The sequence below is a fragment of the Chamaea fasciata genome, unplaced genomic scaffold (assembly GCF_029207755.1).
Source record: "Chamaea fasciata isolate MVZ Bird 193981 ecotype frontalis unplaced genomic scaffold, bChaFas1.0.hap1 SCAF_2, whole genome shotgun sequence".
In the NCBI taxonomy this organism is placed as follows: domain Eukaryota; kingdom Metazoa; phylum Chordata; class Aves; order Passeriformes; family Sylviidae; genus Chamaea; species Chamaea fasciata.
This window is the reverse complement of record NW_027094087.1, coordinates 46135602-46155626: the sequence shown is the minus strand read 5'-3', so window position 1 is coordinate 46155626 and position 20025 is coordinate 46135602. Positions and strand designations below refer to the sequence as shown.

The 20025-nt window shown below is 38.8% G+C and overlaps 1 protein-coding gene across 5 annotated transcripts in view; it reads right to left on the bottom strand.

Moving 5' to 3' along the window:
* Window positions 1–302: 302 nt before the first annotated feature.
* Window positions 303–20025, bottom strand: part of CDK8 (cyclin dependent kinase 8) — a 75422-nt gene continuing 55699 nt past the window's right edge. For 3 of the 5 annotated variants that reach the window (XM_066175906.1, XM_066175909.1, XM_066175910.1), the window contains 8 exons: window positions 17731–17862; window positions 15707–15850; window positions 13667–13736; window positions 12573–12645; window positions 7738–7835; window positions 6307–6385; window positions 6029–6187; window positions 303–1583 (listed from right to left, as the gene is read on the bottom strand). In XM_066175906.1, coding sequence (XP_066032003.1) covers window positions 1458–1583; window positions 6029–6187; window positions 6307–6385; window positions 7738–7835; window positions 12573–12645; window positions 13667–13736; window positions 15707–15850; window positions 17731–17862 — 881 coding nt within the window. In that variant the 3' untranslated portion in view covers window positions 303–1457. The remainder of the gene's footprint in view (window positions 1584–6028; window positions 6188–6306; window positions 6386–7737; window positions 7836–12572; window positions 12646–13666; window positions 13737–15706; window positions 15851–17730; window positions 17863–20025) is intronic. The other 2 variants (XM_066175907.1, XM_066175908.1) reach the window with 2 other exon arrangements.

Sequence of the window (20025 nt, the reverse complement as noted above, 5' to 3'; positions counted from 1 at the left end):
GACAGGAATGCCTCTGGATTTTGTAGATGACAAGGAGCGGCCTGACCTAGGAAATGTTGCTAGTAATAAACCCACTTTTAGAGTATCTCCAGATGATCAGCTATTTGTACAGAACAAGAGTAATGCCCTTTTTTTTCTGCTGTTTAAAAGAAAAAACTATCCTTCTCACCAGTTAATGGAAGCCTGCCTTGCAAAACAAATTCCTGCTGGATGCTGTTTCTCAGGACACAACCTGATAGAGATGTATGGATGGGGGAACAGGGCGTTTTCAATGATAGAAAGGAATACAGGCAAAGGTCATATGCAGATTTATGAAAAATAAATTTATTACATAACACCTTGTTTTAACAATGTTTGATTCTTTTTTTACTCAGAATACTTGTGTCATTCATGTAAAATAGTTTGATACAGTACATTGTATGTAAGTTTTTCCTCATAAATTCTAAGGCTCTCCTAACACCTTGTTCCTCTGCAGTAGGAATGGCACCCCTAAACAACGTGCGAACATTAAAAAAAAATTAACTGAACAAAATTTAAAATCCACTACACCAAGCTGGTTCTCAAAAATCATGACAAAATATCTGAATGGATGCCGCACCTTTTTAGGAAATATCATTCATGCTTTTTTAATCCCAAAGCATGCTCACAAATCATTAACACCAACAGGAAAAAAATAAAACACTGTCTATGACAATCATTTTAGTTTGTTTGCTGAACCAAACATGTTTATATCAATGACAACATACTTATTTTACTATCAAATAGCAGCTTTAATACCAGTCAAGTCATAGATTTCAAAACAAAAACAAAAACTTATGTTGGAAATAAATCTTTGGGATGTTTGTAATTTCTGGGAAAAAATGCAAACGCTTTCATGTTCTTAAAAAAATCTCATCGTAGCAATCGTGTCGGTCATAAAACATTGATCTAGGTGGAAAATGAACCAACCCACAAAAGTCACTAAAAATAAATGTCTATCAAAACTGTCTGAGAGTTACGGTTAGTTTGCTTTTTTTGCCATGGTAACATATACTGTATGCTTCAAGTACCAGTTCAAAGATGTCGTGTACTATTGGTCAGATGAAGTTGTTACATCAAGAGAATTCACCACATACGACAACAAAAATGCTTGCCCCTAGCACATTTCACAGCTTCACCTGCTACAGACTGTCACTGAAAAAAATGCATCGGTCAGTCTGAACCATGTCAAGTAAACTACAGAAGTAGCATATCCACAACACAAACCGTGCTAGCACTTTCTTTTCAAGTCTAACCCCAGAACCAGGTACAACGTGGGAGCCCCCACTCGGCCCCGTGGCAGGGGTTGGTGGCGGCGGTGGGACAGGTGGGAGGTGTGGTTGTACAGTACATTCTCTGGCCCAAGGCGGGCTCCTGGCACGCAGCTGCGGCCGGTCCTGCAGCATCAGCGACGGCGCGTCGACGGCACCGGGGGCAGCTCAGTACCGGTGGGTCTGGTGCGAGTACTGCGGCGGCTGCTGGGAGGTAGCTGAATACCCCATGCTGCTCTGGGGCTGCGATGTGCTTGGTCCAGGGTTGGGGTAGGCAGCATGGGGGTTGGAACGCTGCAGGGGGGAAAGCACAGACACACAGCCCTTCGTAACATGGACACGGCAAGACAATTTCACCTACTGACTCGTTTCTTCAACAGGCACCCAGCACATGTAGTCTCAAAGGAGCTGAGCTTCTAGGCTTTGTTTCACTTACTCTGATTACAGCAGGTACCAGACATCAGGAATACCAGATTAGAAAGTGACAGCTGCCAGCCTTCTGCTATCCACCCTAATAGCCTCCTGGGAATCTTCACCCATCACAGTCAAGCCTCCAGCCACCCCTCCAAATGGCTACTGTGCACCTGCACGTGACACTGGGCTACCACCATGGCAGTTGTCTTCTCCACTTGCTCCCTTCTCCTGCCAGGAAGGTGGGCTGGGGTGGAGGTCCAGGTGTGGCATCTTACTGCTGATAAGCCACACTGCCTTATTCTGGAGATTTTCACACAGAGCAGATATACCTGCCACCCTTTTGTGTGACCTAGGAGTACAGGCTGAGAGCATTGTGACTGGGCTAAGGTGTCATCTATCAGCAGTCTTAAAATACTTGAAGGAGAGTTTAAAGATAAACAGCAACATGTTCCTCAGTGGAACCAGGTATTTCAGGCAAAAATGTCCTTAGATTGTGCCTTGGGAGGTTCAGGTGGGACACTGGAGGAAGAACCACTAAGGGACCAGTACAGCACTGGAAGAACCTGCCCATAGTCTGTGAGGTCTCTCTCTCTATGAAGGCTTTTAAGACTCAGCTTAACAAAGCCATGCTAACCTGAGTGAGTCAGAACTAGCAACAGCCCTGCTCCAAGTGGGAGACTTGGCTAGATGGTCTCCAGAAGCCCCTTTCAACCAGCACTCCCACAATTGAGTGGAGCAGTCATCATTGCAAGAAGCTCTCAGCAAACCAGCAACTGCCTACTTCAACTTTTACCTAAAAGTTATTATTTACTGACCGTGTGTTATAAAGAAAAGGACTGCCTATGAGATTTGCAATCTAAGTATCTGACCACATAGCAGCATTCAACATTTCATTAAATTAACACAATTTCACAATTACTGTGCTGGTTTACATTCACATTAAGGTTTACACGCCCTCACAAACTTTGCAGTATTGAGAAACTGTGTAGCCTCTGAATTCTTGATATCACAGGATGTACTATGTTTTTTTAGGAAAAGCTGCTTCTAGAAGAGGTCTGGAAACTTCTATAAAGTAGCTATTCCAGGGAATTGCTACTGAGACCTGAATAGGAAATAACTCTGGTGAAGCAACACCCTGAGAAAGGAAAATATTAAGTCACAACATAAAACAAGAACCCCAATTTTTTTCCTGTTGTACAGCATTTAGAACAGAAGCTATACCTAGGATGCTGAGATGATGGCAGAAATAAAAAAGGCATGTTTTAACACATGTTCACAGGACTGAGCTACCACCTCTACAGAAAAGGGGGAGAAATGGCTGGACCAGGACTTAATGTCAGTGGGAACAAACCAGCACTGCTGAACCGCACCATTAGCAGCACAGGGACTGAACTTTGTGACATTTGCCTTCAGCCTTGAGAGAAGGACTAAGTCACTCATCAACAGAAGGGTCACAGCTCTGGGTCACCCTTCTCCATGTAACAAATACAGGATGTACTTCAAAGAGCAAAAGTCTTGAATGCTGGTTTTGCCCATGTGTGACTCCTGTACGTAGGAAACCATCACAAGTTTAACCATTTAAAACTGACCACTCACTTCAGTTGTAAACCACTCCCCACATCTGACTTCTAAAAACAGATCTTATTTTAAGACAGAGGCAATGAAAAATCAGATTCTTTCCTGACACCCAGAGCAACAAATGGCTTTTGTTTAAGAACAAAAGTAAATATCTAATCCTTTCTAAATACCATTAAGCACCCAAAGGGTTATCACAAGCAAAAGCTCAGAGCAGTGGAATTGCTCCAGCCTGTTTAATCACACTGCCTTTGGGAGTGTCACATTGCAAATTTAAACAAGGAGTCAAGAAAGTCTGTGTGCCATGTGTCTACTATTTTTATGCATGGCAGAAAAGGATACGAGGTCAGTGTGCCCTGCAGAGAGTAATTTGACTTCTGAGTGAATGCAGAAACTGTCTTAGTGTGCCTTGCCCAGGAGATGGCAATCCTTCTTCACAAGCTTTATATGGGGAATTTGAGCAAATCAAATGAAGAACAAAGGAACAGGTGTTTGATTAAAACAGAGGCCTGTATTGTAATGTTTGTTTTCCCTCTCCTCAAGTTGCTGGATCAGAAGCAAAAAATGTGAGGAATTTTTTTCAGGGAGATGTGAAACCATCAGTTGGAAACTCTTAGCTGCTTTTGTTCTAGTGCTAGCAAGTTCAGGTCTACTCTCTTTGATTATCCTGTTTTCCAGACACATTATCTTAAGGGAAAAGCATTCTGAAATTATGTTTTCCAATAGGGGCTGCCCCCAGCTGTAATGCCAGGGTGGATATCTGTGAGTCCAAAAATTTTTTGCATTGGACTTGTGAGTCCAAGTTTTTTGCATGAACTGCAAAAACCCAATGCCAACTCCAGCTGAGCAATTTGAGTCCTCTGACTTGTCAGCCAGTAAACTTCAGCTCTGGCTCAGAGAACTGGGAGCTGAAGTTTGTTCAAAATGCCACAATGCAGCAGCAAAATGAGGTGAAGGGCATGTAAATAGGGCATGTAAATGGGGCTCCCTGACACACTACACACAACCTCTGAATCAGCCTCCTTAGTTGTGTGACTCCACCCGGGGCAAGATTAAGAAAGTTACATCTAGGTTTGCCTTCTGCTCTGTGTGCCTGTTTTTAAGAAGTGGCAGAAAGCCAATTAAAAGGCCAAAACAGCAACTGGCTGCAGCTTACCAGATTGAAAGGGATGAAACTCCTGCAGAGTGCCTGTGATGGATAATCCTACTAAAAGAAAGATGACAGTCATACTTGGAGGCACCCTACCCTGCAGAACTATAGTTAAGGCTCACCACTGTCTCAAACAGCTCTAAAAATGTATATTGTTCAAGGAAAATGACTTGCAAACTGATGTGTTATTGATGACCTGGGATAAAGTGAACAAAGGCACTTGGGGACTCATATGAAGGGCCTCAGCCTGAAAATGATGTTATTTTATATTTTTGTAGTACTTTCAAGTTTTGGTCAATGCTGAGAGTATACAGATTTAGGTAAGGATGAAGGCAATGCCCCCAGGCAGCTTCTGAGGCTATCTGGTACTCTCAGGGACAAACTCTGAAATGCAAGATTTCAAAGCCCACTGCTGGTTCATGGAGAAGCTGTATCAAACTGAAAGGCAAATTGACAGCACATTTACTGACTGTTTTTTAACTCTCCCTACATTTTGCTACAGACTATATGCCCAGCTAAATGGGTTTCCATTATCAGAGTCTCACATTTAGATATTAATCTTTAAATTAACTGAAAACATTGCCAATAGTTTCCAACTTCTCCATCTTTTGATTTTATCCAAGACTGTCTGCCAACTGACCACCTGTACTGTGCGTTCCATGTGAACCAGTATGCAATGGTTAGTTCCTGCAGGCTAACATTTCCAGCAGCATGCCTCCCCTTGAAATCACCTATTCCCCAGGCTTCCAAAAATCCGCCGTTCTCTAACTGCTCCTGTGAATCATTTGAAGTCTTCCCTGCTCCTCTTCTGTAATTTCTTAGCTTGTATTAACTAAAGGTTCTGTCCCCAACTCTCTTCTCCCCAGTCTCCAGCAGCAACCTCATTCAAACCCAAAAACTCAGGTATCATTCACTGAGATGACAAAGATACTCTTATACTCCAGGCTCTGATTTCTTAATATCTGAGTATAAGCTCAAATGTGGGAAGGCCAGAACTCAATTTTCATGTTTTGCTGAAGTGTTTTTTCCCAATGCGCCTCCTCACCTTCCTCGCTCATCAACTGCCACCATCTCACCTGTCTTCAGATCTGTAATATTTGACTTACTCAACCTGGAATCTCCCTTGGTCTTCAACAGAGATTATGACAGCATCATGCCAAGTCTTTATTTGTCGTCCAAAATACTGTTTCCCCATCCATTACTCCAGCTAAAACACTTGTTCAGATTCCTATTTCACAGCTTTTTTACTGCAATATCCTCTGCCTCCTACCATTACAGGCTTGTTCAAGCAAGAAATGGCATTTTTAGGTGATACAGAGCACAGCATAGCAGGTTCCTGGTCCGTAACTATTAGCATTCCCTAATATGAAGGTAATAATTAGTAACTCTAATAGTGTCTGAGCCTAATTTCCTGACTGCTAACCTAAAGAGCATCAGGATATCAACAAATCATCAACTAAATTTATCTGAAAAAAAATTCAAAAGATGCCAAGAAGTAACAGTTAATACAGCAACATTTACAAAATTAACTTTTTAGTTTGAAGAAACACTGCTCTAAACATGAAAAACAAATACACAATACGTGAATAAAACAAAATACCTGATAGTCTGAGGTCATAATAAGTCCACCTGAGGTAGTGGTAGGAGGAACAACTCTCACTTTTTTCAGTGGGGGTCCCTGTGTGTGACTGTTGTCCTGGTTCCCTGGATGACCAGTTCCATTAGTATGGTTATTGCCCTGCTGCTGCTGCTGGTTCTTCTCAATTGTTTAAACACAAAGAAAAATTTCAACTCAAAAGCGGTACATGAAATAACATGAAATCAGGAAATAGTATAAAAGCCAGTGAAACATGGTAATACTGTTCTTCTAGTACTTACTTTGTCTCCTTTATCATCTGGTTCTTCTTCTGTTAAAAATTCTCGTTTTGGGTAAGGGATTTGACAACCTGCAAAAACACTGTCCCCCAAAAAAGTCTATTTATCACTGTATTAGAACAGAAGGGTTAGACCTGTAAGATTCACACTTCACCCATGACAGTTTCAAGTTGCCTGAGCCATCAATTAATACCTGTAACTAAGGGAGAAGTTTTCCCTATCATCTAAACTTTGTAAAAACGTATTCACATTTGATTTTAATGTTCATTTGACACTTACACACTAACTTAAGCTCCCAATAGTTTTTTGTTAGCTAGAAAGGTACGTCACCTGTTAGGTATCTCCAAGGGCACAAAGAGCTATCTCACTACAGCTACTGTGTAATTCACAGTCTCAGGACTAACTCAGAAAATATTCCTGGAAACTTCACTGACTATTAACAAAACCACCTAGGAAAAAAGTTTAAAAGTAACTAGAAATTTCACCTGTCAATTCATATCTCACAGTCCACGTGGATTTGCTACAGCTAGTACAAGCTAGTATTTACCTGCCCTTCATCAGTAGAATGTACTTATAATAAAGTCTCTGTACACCCGTTAGCAATACTCATTGTGCATTCACATTAAAATATCAACCTAAATTTGAGAAAAAAGCCAAACACTATTCTAAAACCAGTTTCTACAGCAGTCAATCATTTGCATGACTTTAAATCACAGAGACAGTCCAGGACATGCTATAAATAATCCAGCAGGCTTTAGTGAAATAATTTCATTTTTAATTAATTCCTTATAAGTATACATATTTTATAAATTCTTCCCTACATAAGGGTAGAGAATCACAGACAGGATGTACTAATAGATTTCCTAAAAGCGTGTACAGTCATGCTCCCTGGCTAGTCTTCTGGAAGAGGGGCTTAATTTTTAATGAAATCACTCATTGTCCATAAATTTTCTCCCTTTTGTAAATCTGCCTGTACAAACAAAAAAGAGGAGTGTCTACAGAAAATGGATTTAAGTTGTTAAGGATGACAGCACAGAGACACAGAGCTGACTTTCCCCACCCAGCGAATTTACAACAAAGGCTAAGACAAAAATGTAAACTAATTAGCGACTGTCATCTGGCATTCTGAGGCAGAGAAGTGGACCTGCGGGCACTTAGCAGTTGTCTACCAAGATCAGTAGCATGCATAATCAACCTGTCAGTGAGTAACAAGATTAGTGCTGCAACTAATAGGATCAAAGTTCCATAAAGCAGGAGATTAATAAAAATGCTACTTAATTTTAAAAACCACGAATGGCATTTTAGTGGTTATAGCTTTCTTCGGTTGTTAGACAGTATTTAGCTCAATATTCACAAACATACTCAGGGCAGAGAGAAAGCACAGCTCTAAAGCATCTCTGAATGTACTGAGAGGTTAACAAACTGACCACTTACTCGGACGTGGGAAGAGGATCTTCCAAGAAGTAAGGATCCTGCATAGCCTGTTCTGAGGTAATTCTCTTTATTGGATCCATAGTGAGCAATTTCTGAAGCTGAAAAGGGAAAAAAAATACATACAAACAAACAAACAAAACAAAACAAAACAAAACAAAAAAAACCACCTTTACATTACCAAAACCATTAATAAAAATTTCACTGTATTCCTGAAAGACGATACAAATGTATCTGGACTCAAAAGCCTAACCATAAATGACATAACCGCATTCTTCTCTCCTGTTAAAATAGTAACTTCATTTCCTATCAAAGGACACCTATTTTCACTTGCAAAGCCCAGGATACTCAGTTCCAGACACCAGTGCTCTATCAAAACCATTCAAAAAGTTTCCACAATGTACTTCAATCACAAAATAATTTGGGTTGGAAGGGCCCTTTTGAGGTCAGTCCAGCCCCCTGCCATGGGCCTGCATACCTTCAACTAGACCAGGTTGCTCAGAGCCCTCTCCAGCCCAGCCTTGAACATTTCCAATGACGGGGCATCCAGAACTTTGTGCAACCTGTTCCAGTGTCTCATCACCCTCTGAATAAAGAATTTCTTCCTAATATCCAGTCTAAATCTGCCTTCTTTCTCTAAATGTTCCTCTCTAGCTTTCCTGGAGACCCCCTTCCAAGTACTGAAAGGTACTATAAGGTCTCCTGGGAGCCTTCTCTTCTCCAGGCTGAACAAGCCCTGCTCTCTCAGCCTGTCTTCAGAGGAGAGGTGCTTCAGACCTCTGATTACCTTTATGGCCCTGCTCTGGACACAGCACCCCAGGTGAGGCCTTGTGAACTAGGAACACCGGACCATAACTACTTTATTTAGCTCTAGTGCTGAGTTGCAGTGATGCATTCTTGAACTACGTGTTTCTTATCCAGAAAGTCTGGTGTACATGCATATACTTCTCTCCATCCACCTAAGCAGCTGTGTGGAATAAAGCTGTGCTGGACAAGCAACATGAGATAACCTTCAGATACCACACAGAAAAAATAGAGTTTTCATGTTTCACCAATACAACACAGTGTCCAAGGCAAAACTACACCATGACAAATTGACAGAGACAATGGTCTTTAAAACAAATGCTTCAGTTTTAACCTGCAGTGGGTATTTTTAAAATTGTGGATCCAATAAGAAAATACATATGTAAATAATATTAATTTACATTTCCTATCCATACTTTTAATAGGATTCATACATTCATCTTTTTAAAAAGATCCAGTGTCATGATCTAAGTCTGAACTGGTCATCTCCTTTCACTCACTAGCTCTGAGTGAGAATTCATAACCGCAATGCAAATCTCCACACTTCAAAAGCTGAGGTTAAGAAAGTACATTTCCCTCCTCAGCCTTCAGTTTTGACAGCATGGTTAAGAACATGATAACTGTGAATTACCACCAGCAATCCAGTTTTGTTTTTCACATCATCCACAAGAATTCACATCAAGTTGTTTAAGCTCTGAGTCTACATGAAGTTTTTATAGAATAGCATGTTGAACAAGCCAATTCTTACTCTCTAAAAAAGCATTGCCAAGAGCCAGAAAAAGAAAAGGCAAAACATGACAAAGAACTGCCAACACACTGAAAAACACAAATAAAAAGAACTGCAAAATTCTAGCATAATTTCTGATGACTGGATTCTAGAGCTGTCCATCACATGCTGACAAGTCTTGGTCATGATCAGCTGTACAAAAAGAAATCAAAATGATTGCGCAACTATTATCCACTCAGGGGATCAAAACTTTGTTTCTGCTCCCTTGTACAGTTGCCACACAGAATTGAACCTTCCACATATTATTAAAAATATTTTCTATTTTAAAAATAGCCTGTTTGATGTAAAGCAGGCTAAATGACACAATAAAAATGCAGTAAACTTCACACATTATCAATCAATGAGAAAATCACTATAGTTCATAGGGACCAAAGTAACCACATGGAAGATCAAGAATCACTAAATTAACTAGAAACAGCAGCTATTTACCATCCTCCAGGGCATAAGTAAGTAGGAAAAAAATCAAGAAAGTGGAAGTGGAAAAATAATCAGCTGCAAAAGCAGGCAGGAGCCAAAGTTTTCTTAAGTTAACACATCAGTTCTGCCTGTGAAAAGGGACCGTGTATATGAATGTCTGTAAAAAGGAGAAAAAAATCTGGTTCATCCAGGTTGGGAAATCAAAACTTTTTTTTTTTTTTGGCACTGAAAAGAATCTCTGGATTTACATATTTTAAAACAGTAGATTATAAACATCTTTTAAATCTGTCCTGATTCTAAGAGTGAAAGGAAAAGATACTTGTATCTTAATAGCTGTGGAAGAGTAGGATCTTGGAATACCTCTGGAAGAACTTGGTACCAAGAAATTCACTGAACTTGTTCAGACTTTGCTGGAGCGGCCCAAGGCATTCATCTGCAGTTGAGCTTAGCAAATGAGAGTGGAAACTCAAGACACATTCAAATTTTGGCAGGTCCTGAACAGTACTTTATTTTGCTGGAATACTCAGGTTTTTTAAAAAAGGATCCAGTGAACTGTTCTGACAGACAGCAGTTAGCAGAAAATCAAGAAAGTTCTATTACAGCTAATGAGCTTCACAGTACTTCTTTCACATCCAGAGCCATGGGAGGTACAAAAGAACACAGCTACATCTACACTGCTAAATGCCCTGACTGCATTTTAGCTTCCTTGACACTGACTGATAGCATCCAAATGGCACAAAGCTCCCTCTCTTGCTATCAGTTGTGTGAAGGTGGGTGAGGTACGGGCTGAGGAGTGTGTTCAGTCTGGGGTCCAAGTTCCAACTCCCCTTACGATCCTGCTGCTCAGCACTAACAGATATCATCAAGGATGGAGGAGTGGCAGTGGTCTGGCAAAGGACACCACTCCTTGACTCTGCATGTTAATAAAACCACTGCATTTTGGTACAAACACACTGAACATGTTCACACAGTTAAAATCCCCCTGTGCTACAGCACAGCAAAGAGAAAATGCTGCAGTAAGACTATTTTCATATGACTATTTTGTGTGTCTAGTTTTGTTGCTTCACTGAAAACCATTTCTAATCTTGCAAGACAGAGAACACATGAGAAAATTCAGATTGGTTTGGACAGAGCACTCATAGCTTGTAAGAGAAGCTAATCCATTCAGAGAAAGTCTTGCTATAGACCTCTCTCAGAGAGAACTTGTTTCTTTGCTCATGTAAACATCTCTAGCATTTCACCAACTTTTAACCTCAGAGAGCAGAGACAATTCACAGTAAATGATGCATAACAGTACAACTGCAACCATTACCTGACTCAGCTGGTTGTACTGTTGGATATAATCTAAACCTTAAATATATGCTCTATTTTAGACTGATCTGCTTGGAAACCCCCATTCAAACATGCTCATGCAGTATGCCACAAGAAGAATACTGCATCAGATCTGGTCTGACTGAAGGATAAATTCCAGAATTTATACAGAGGGAAGAGTACTGAACAGAAAAAAGACAGCTGCTTAAAAACCGCTTGTGTCTGATTATCCAGGAAGATATAACTACCCGTGTCTTGAACAAAAGCCATGTGGCCCTCAGGCGCCCAGGCCTCTCCACCACCATCTTCCCTTTTCTCCAATTTGTTCTTCTCACCTCCAAGATGAAAAATCATCTTCTTTTCCTCCCTCATTCCCATCCAGCTCCCAAATAATCTATTTACTTTATCATTGGAGCCTGGAAACATCTAATCTGAGTAGGAAACATCAAGATAAGGAGGATATCCACTCAGAGAGACTAGACCCCTTTAAATTCCTCCTTCCCCATATCTAAATACATGCATACAATTTCTTGTAGCAACTTGAATGTTCTTTAACACACAGACAAAAAGGCTCAGTAATTTATGAAATAACACAAGCACTTGCAGGGCTGAGCAAGTGCGTAATTTTAACAGGAGTCTTCATAAAGAATGTTATACGTTCTAGAGAGAAAATAACTGTTGTAAGGGTTCTACAAAGTATTCATAAGAAAGATACAGAAGATTAGTGAACTAGGAAGACATTAAAATTTTCCAAACTACATGTCCAAGCCCTAAGTTAATTTTCTTTTTAAGTCTGTAAGATGCTTGTATCATATCATAGCACGGTTTGGGTTGGAAGGTACCTTAATAACCATTTTGTCCCAAACCCCCTGCAATGGGCAGGGGCACCTTCCAGGTTGATCCAAGCCACATCCAACCTGGTCTTACAACACTTTCAGGGATGGGGCATCCAGAACTTTTCTGTGCAAACTATCCCAAGTGCCTCACAGTTAAGAACTTCTTCCTAACATGCAATCCAGCTCTTTCAGCTTAAATCCATTACCCCATGTCCTATCACTGCTTGCCCTCGAAAAAAGTTTCTACACATGCTCCCTTTACATATTGAAAGTCTGCTCTAAGGGCTCTTCAAAAGCTTAAAAATGAATATGCAAAAAAAAAAAAAAATCAGGCATACAGAAATTTTTTAAAAGCAAAACTAAGCAATTGAAAGTATGCAAAGCAGCAAAATGGCTAAGGATTGCAGCAACACTGCAAATATAACTACAGGCTAAACATGACTTAAATAACAAAAACTTAAAAATTACTTGATATTGAACCTAATCCACTGAGTGACACTCAGAATCATTTTATCAATGTGAGAAGATAAAGTGATTTTGCCATTTTCAGACTGCAGAGTACCAGTTATTCCTAACTTTATTTATGAAGTTCATTACAGTGGACTTGACACTAACTCAACTCTTACTTTAAACAGCAAAAACATATATGAGGGATTTGATTTTTTATGTATGCAGGAACTTACCAAGTGGAACGCCTTACTATCTGGTTTAACTTTATGTTTTTCCATATATTTGATAAGGCTGCAGTTGGTATACCTAGAAAAGGAAACGGAAGTGGTATTTCTAATATGCAAATCATTGATACTGCAAAGTTTTCTTGGTAGCCACAAAACATAACAATATTAATATATTAATAATGCAAATCCAATAAGCAGGGAAAACCCACAACTATCAACACCAGAGACTGCTTAAAACTCAGAACTGCAGAAAGGCATGTTTCCCTCACATCCTTAAAAAGGCATATCACACCCACACAAAAAGCACACTTTTAACCCACATGCAGACAGCAAACTATCAACTGGATTTAAACTGTCTGGTAGCAATTCTACTACTATACTGTTTGATTCTGACTGTTTCTCAAGACAGTGAAGCTAGAGACAAATACTAAGCTCCTCTGAATGCTCTCCTGCAACCTACAGGTTGCTACAAAAACATTCATGTATATATATATATATTTTAAGAGAAGCTCAAAAAAGGTTTCTAAATGGCTGGAATAGCATGGCAGATGCAAGAAATGTAACTGTACAGTTTCATATGCCTCAGCATGGAAATCAGGCAACAGGGTGGCATTTTAAGTGCAAGTATTAGCCTGTGGCAACATGACAGCAAAGCTGAAGGGTATTTTCCTTTTTAGGCATTGTAAGCTACCCCAGACACCAAACCCGACAATTATACCCACTGTTTGCTGGAAATGGTATAAGGTTACCAGACCCCTTTTAAGCAGCTATTACAGAAAATCACTGCCGGCACCGCAGATTTGGGAACAGCTGTGCTTTGACATATTTCAGAGCTGCAGGGGGTCTTACTGGCATCACCTGTCTCACACCTGCCACCTTACCCTTTACAGCCTCTCTGGCTATTCTGCTGATCCATACCACCTCAACCGGCCAAGTTTATCACATGAAACAACTTTATTTTTCATTTTTCACAATCCAAGTCATACCAATTTCATAGTCCTTGTTTGGCATCTACATAAAAAACACCGTGAACTGCAAAAATTTAGTGTAGGAAAGAGATACAAAATACGCTTTATTAAGAAAGCTTAACTCAGACTTACGTGTTTCTCCGGAAATCTTTCATCAGGGTTGAATGTTCTGGCATCTTTTTTATGTCTTCCCAATCTTTATCTGCAAAGCAGCATTAATTATTTTTTCCCTTTCTCTCCAAGTAAAAAAAAGCATTTCCAAGTATCTCCACAGCCTTGATTTTTACTTATTTTAAATTCTGCTTCTCTAACCTTGCAGTTACTTATGTCTTTGTACTCTCTAGCTCCTATTCCTTCATCACCTCTTTACAATAAATCATACCAACACCTAAGAGGTTCCAGCTGTGTGCTGATTAACTCAAGAACTTGAAAAAAGGATGCCAGCTACAGCTCCCACAAAACAATGCTGAAGAAAAACACATCAGGCCTTGTGTTTGAACCCTTCAGGACTTATCTAATTTATTTCGACACAGCTGTGATCTCAGGACAAGAATACACAGGACTTCAGCAAACCCTGTCTCTTTCTAAGGGATTCTCTGTTCTGACAGCACTTTTAGTTACAGGAAAATGCCCAGAAGTAATTCTGCAAAGTAAGAAATACTGTTAGCAAACAAAAAGTTAAGAAAAAGTAAAGTTTGCACACTCAAATTAAAGAATAATTTATCTCAATGTATACCAAGGCTGAAATGGATTTTAAAATACACAAAAAACTCACTACCAGCACCTAGCCTCAAATGTCTTAAGGTCTAACTCTTGAAAAGGCTCTGTGGGCAACTAATTTGGTTCATTGCTAATCTTTACTACGCCTGATCACTACTGCAGAACACCACGTTTAAAAGCATTAAATTAATTAATTAATTAGAGATATGTATTTAATTATTACTTAATTAAACAAAATATTCTCCTCTTTCCTATCCCAGAGACATGAGGAACTGTTTCAGATATGGCAAGTGCCAATTAAAATGCAAAAAAATTGCTGCAATTGAATGAAAAGCATTTCTTGGTAAGAACCAAAGAACTCCAAAGGTCAAACACAGACCATTAGAAAGGATTAATTAAACCAATCCAAAAACCAAAATGATAGTACGATCTACTCAAGTAAGCTATACAGAACCAATGTAAAACCCAAATGAACTAAGAAGTATAAAAGGGTAAAATTCTAGTTCAAAAGCAGAAGGGGATAGTATTGCTTGAAGAAGCAAAACTAAGGAGACAATATGGAACGGCAACATTTCCGTGAATCTCATACAGGAGTACAGAAGCAATGAAGTACATACACACACACAAAAAAAAAGGCAAAGTAAGAGTATGTTTAATAACAAAATTCTAGAACCACACAAACATACAGACCACAAAAGTCATATGAAAGAGGCAAGTCCAGAAAAAAAAAAATACAAGCAAACATAATGAATAGTGGAGCAGGGAACACAAGCAGTGAGGAGAAAGATAAACAAAAAGTAAAAATAAGGCCCCTGTTACTCTGACTCCTACAATCATGTGAACACTAGAAGACAAAGTGTTAACTGAAGCAAGGCAACCTGCATAAAAACAAGGTATGACCAACACTGAGGGGAAAATGCAACAAATGATATCCCCATTGTAATATGTTTTGGTTCATACAACCAGTTCTTTCTTCTGGTTTAGAATAAAGAAGTATTTTCTATACAACCAGCTTTCCACCAGGGGGAAAAAAAAAATCAATACCCTCCATTACTTCCAAATGCTATGTTTAATTTGGCCTGAGTTAAATAAATGCATAATATTCACTAAATATATATATATTTGCTTGGTTTCATAAATCATCAGTTGCCTTTCAAATCAATAATCAGTACCAAAGAAATGCAGAAATACTCCTTCCCATTTTAATCATCCACCATTAAATACAATCTTTTAAAATAATAAAGCATTGTACATGTATACACAAAGATAACCCTAGCATTAATAAAAGGGAAAATATCTAATTTGACCATTGGATTCTAGATTTATAACTCATGAAATAAAGATTGTGTTTGAACAGCTCTGTTCCTTTGATCAGCTGCCACCTTCATATGCAAAGAAAGCAATATGGATATCTTTCTTTGAACAGCGGTGATAAAAAAATACAGTATGTACCTGCAGGAAATCCCATTACATTGAATATTCTGTCCAGCTGGTCATGGTGATAAGGATTACTAGTTTTGATATCTTCTTGTCGACAATGGAATATTGGCTCTGATGTTAGCAGCTCTGCAAATATACACCCTATGGCCCAAATATCTTTAAAAAAGGAGAACAGAAATAAAACAAACAAAAAAAAAAAAACAACAAATGAATCTTTCCAAAAGCATCTGGATGAGGTAGAATGTTAGTGTTTAGCTTATCAGAGATAAGGTTCCTGTATTGAAAATTTCATGTTTCTATTGTAGAAGTGCAATACTTCCTCAACTTCTTCTTTTAGCTTTGAATGGAGTTACCCAATGCAGTAGCTACACAGGCGCTGAGAGAGTATCACACAAGTTTTTGTGGGGTTTTTAAAGTGTAGTTACCACTTAATATTGTAAAAAAATTAATTTGTTAAGAATAAAAGTGAAGGAAACTATTGGGGTAACTTGTCAACACATAGAACACAAAGAAAAGCCAACCAGCATCTTGCCCTTTCAGTGCCACACTGTCCTGACCAAGAAACGGGCAGTCACTGATCAGCCAAGTTTAAGTAGTAAACGACCCCAAAAATACAAGCTGAAAAGTAGCAGTATTGGTATAAACCAAATGCTATCTGTAGCCCCTTGAAAGACAGTAACAAGCAAATTGCTACAAGCCCACACACCTCACAATTTTTTCAAAACATTCATCAAAAAAAAACCCCCAAACCCGACAACCTTGCTCTTTTCACTGTTGCTCTCCTATTAAATAATCAGATCTGAATTTTCCCACTTGTTTTCTCCATTTTTTTCTATTACATACAAACACAATTTTTAACTCAAAGTGGTGCTACACTGAGCCCTGAATGAGCAAGGTCATAAACAAGGACAAAAGCAAATAATGCATACAGCATAACCCCATTACTCAGTTTTTACAGTCATTTCTTATCTACACCAAAAAAACTATGTACTAAAGGCTGTGACTGCCCATGCAGCTTCACACACTGCAATCAGAAGAAATGGCAGCAAAGTGAGGGAACACGTAAATACAACAAATTAAGCAGTTTAAAGGAACATATAAAAATGTATCTGATCCATAAAAGAAACACAGCATTAACAGAAAAGTAAACAGGAATACATTTAAGGCATGAACATTAGAGTTGCTGACAGAAACATGGATATGATCTTTAAAAAAACCAAAACAAAACAAGAAAATAAGATGGAGTTCTGAGGAAGACTTTCAGGTTACAGAAACAACACCACAGTATGCTAACATACAACCTCCATGTCTGCGCCAAGTGGAGTAGCCATTAGGGAAGTTATTTCCTCCCAGAATTGGTTGCCAGCCTTTAACACATCTTTTAAACCAGGCAACTAGAGAAAAAATTCCCAGTGCTTTTCCCTACAGTCTCTCTCCCTTCCATAGCAAAGTTGATCAATCCAGTAAAAGTGAATCTCCCTCCAGTTTGCTGCTGGGTTGTTCCCCCTGTTCTACAGCCCACAAAAGCTCTGGCCATCTGTCACCTGTCTTTGAAAAAGACACAGAGAGGCTAAAACACAGCTCAATTTTACAGTTTAGCTTCAGTGCAGCCACTATATTCTCCATTCTGTACATTCTTTATTTCATATATTTATTACACTAGGTAATAACCTCTGCAATAAAATTAATGCACTGTGCCTCACAGTCATCCTAACATGAATTCTACTAGCAGTTCAAAGATGCTTCCATATTTCTTATAGCATCTAACAGCATTTATGAAAGTCCTGTGTGAAAGCCACGAACTTAGATTGCATTGCAGGGCATTTGGAGCCAAAACCCATCAATATATTTAATTTCTATATATAGCCTGAGAACCCAGTAAACTAAACACTTTGTCAAAGATTAATGTTTCTTCAAGAAACAAGTAACGTACCTTTAACTCAGCTACTGTCCTTTGAACAATTTATCAAAGCTTTAATATTTGGGCACAGCTTACATCAAGAACCAAACAGTACATTTTTGTCTAATTTACTTACCAATAGCTTTGGTATAATGCCTTGCTCCAAGAAGCAACTCTGGAGCTCGATACCAGAAGGTTACAACTACTGGATCCAAGTCTGCTAAAGGCTTCAGAGGTGAATTAAATAATCGGGCAAAGCCCATGTCAGCTGCAAAATTCAAAGAGAGATGCTTTAAAATTTGAGGGAAACTAACCTTTTTTTTAACAAACTGATTGAGTTTATTTGTTAGCATTATAATCACTCCTAAATAAAATGCAAAGTCAGACTGTAGCAGATATGAACTCTCTGAGCAGATTTTCTTTCTGTAGAAGTTACTGGATGGCATCACCTATGAAGTATATCATTATAAATCATTACTAACATGAGTCATTTACAACAAAGAATTAACCATTGTTCTGAAGAAGTGGATCAACTCCTCAGGACACTGGTAAATCCTGACTCATTTTACCTGATGTTCTCTGGTAAAATACTCCCATTATTACAGGATGTTTTTTCACAAAGCAGCAATTTTTAAAGTGAGCAAAATGCAGATTCTGCAAAGGTTAGAATGATTTATAATACATACATGCACATGACAAAAGCTCCCTCCTCATGAAGTTAGCTGTAGCAAGACTTCCTTCACACAAAAACAGCAACTAAGCCTACAGCATCTGCCTCCCTGCTGATTTTCTATCAAGATACATTTCCAATATCAATATACCAGTACTTAGTACCATTCAGGCTATGATTTTAAAATTTTGGTTGTGGGCATTGTATCATTAAAAAGTGCTTTTTAGAACTTGTAGTATACAACTGCCTAGAAAGTTGTCTGAACAACTAAGTATAAGTCATACAGGAAAAAAATTGGCAGCTTCTCCCATGAAATTGCTTTCCTGACCCACCAACCCCTGAATCCCAAGACAGAGTGACCCTAACATGTAGGGATATTCACATGCTGAGAAAGACTTGAATGAAATGAGATGAGTAGCCACCCTGAGGGAAAAGGACCTACACGTTATAGCTCACTGAGGGAATACTGCAGTGTAAATATGGGTCTCTAACTTCACTTCACAATCCTTAATTATTTTTTTCATATGCATTCCTATTTATGATTGCATTTAAAAAGTGAAACATTTTACAGTTTTCTACATTAAAATATCAATTACTCAAAATTGATCAAGTCACTAATAACTATGAATAATAATAAAAATTACACAAAAAGCCCATAAAAATTATTTTAAGTTAAATACCAGTTATGTATTTTTTTAGGAAAATTAGTTACACTGGAGAAGTGGAAGCCCTTTGTACGTGTATAACTTCTGCATTCTTTTACTGCTGTGGCAATCTTAAGAAAATAAGAAAAAAGTATCTACATTTTGATAACACACTTAGAAATCCAAGGTTCCCCTCCCTCTTTCGTGCTAGGAATGGATGGCTCAGAGGACTGGTGGCCCAATACAGAATCTTTCACCTGTCCATTAACAGAATCTGACTTAATTTAGTTGTTTACTAAGTTATTCTCAAAGTAATTCAAAACTATAAATTAAGAAGTGAATGGGTGGTCTATGTGCAATTACTAGCAAGCCGTTGTGGACAGCAAATATTACCACCATTGTCAAAAGTGAGTCCAGAGGATGACCTACATCCTCTGTTTTGGAAGAAACCCTCCGTGAAGAGTAAGGTAATATGAAGAAATTTTTCCCTTCTGTTGTCCATGCTGTACCTGTTTTCTATGCAGACCTCAATCCCTACTGTCAACCTTAAAGTTCAGAAAGGCATTAAATCTTTCAGAGTAGGATCTGCAGAAGCATTCAACCCTCACCCATCGCTCCCTAGATTCCAAAGGACAAGGGAAGTTCTAGAGCAGCACTGAATGCTCCCAGAAAATCCTACCCTGAATCATTATACTAGTGATTAACGATATAGTTCAGATAAACAAAACAGTAAGAGAACAGAGCAACAATGCAGAAGAGTAATCTCATAAAAGAAAGCCGGAGGGAAGTGAAAAAGATGAACTAGCTCTAAAAAACCCTTCCAAATGGGGCCGCATTACCATAACATGTAAGCAGGCTGTGCACTAGTAGCCTGAAATTACAACACTGCCATGATAATGCACAGCCTAGTACAGTTTATTATTGTTAGACTACTGTTAATTTTTATTTATGTATTTAGTTTAAAACAATTGAACTTCTACAAATCATCCTCTCCCTCAATAGTAACTCCCACCAGAAAATGTTACAATAGCGTGGAAGTGTTGGGTCCTCTCTAACCTGGTACACCCCAGGCAAAGCATTTAGCATTAGCTATTAGCTCTCACTAAACATTCTGGAT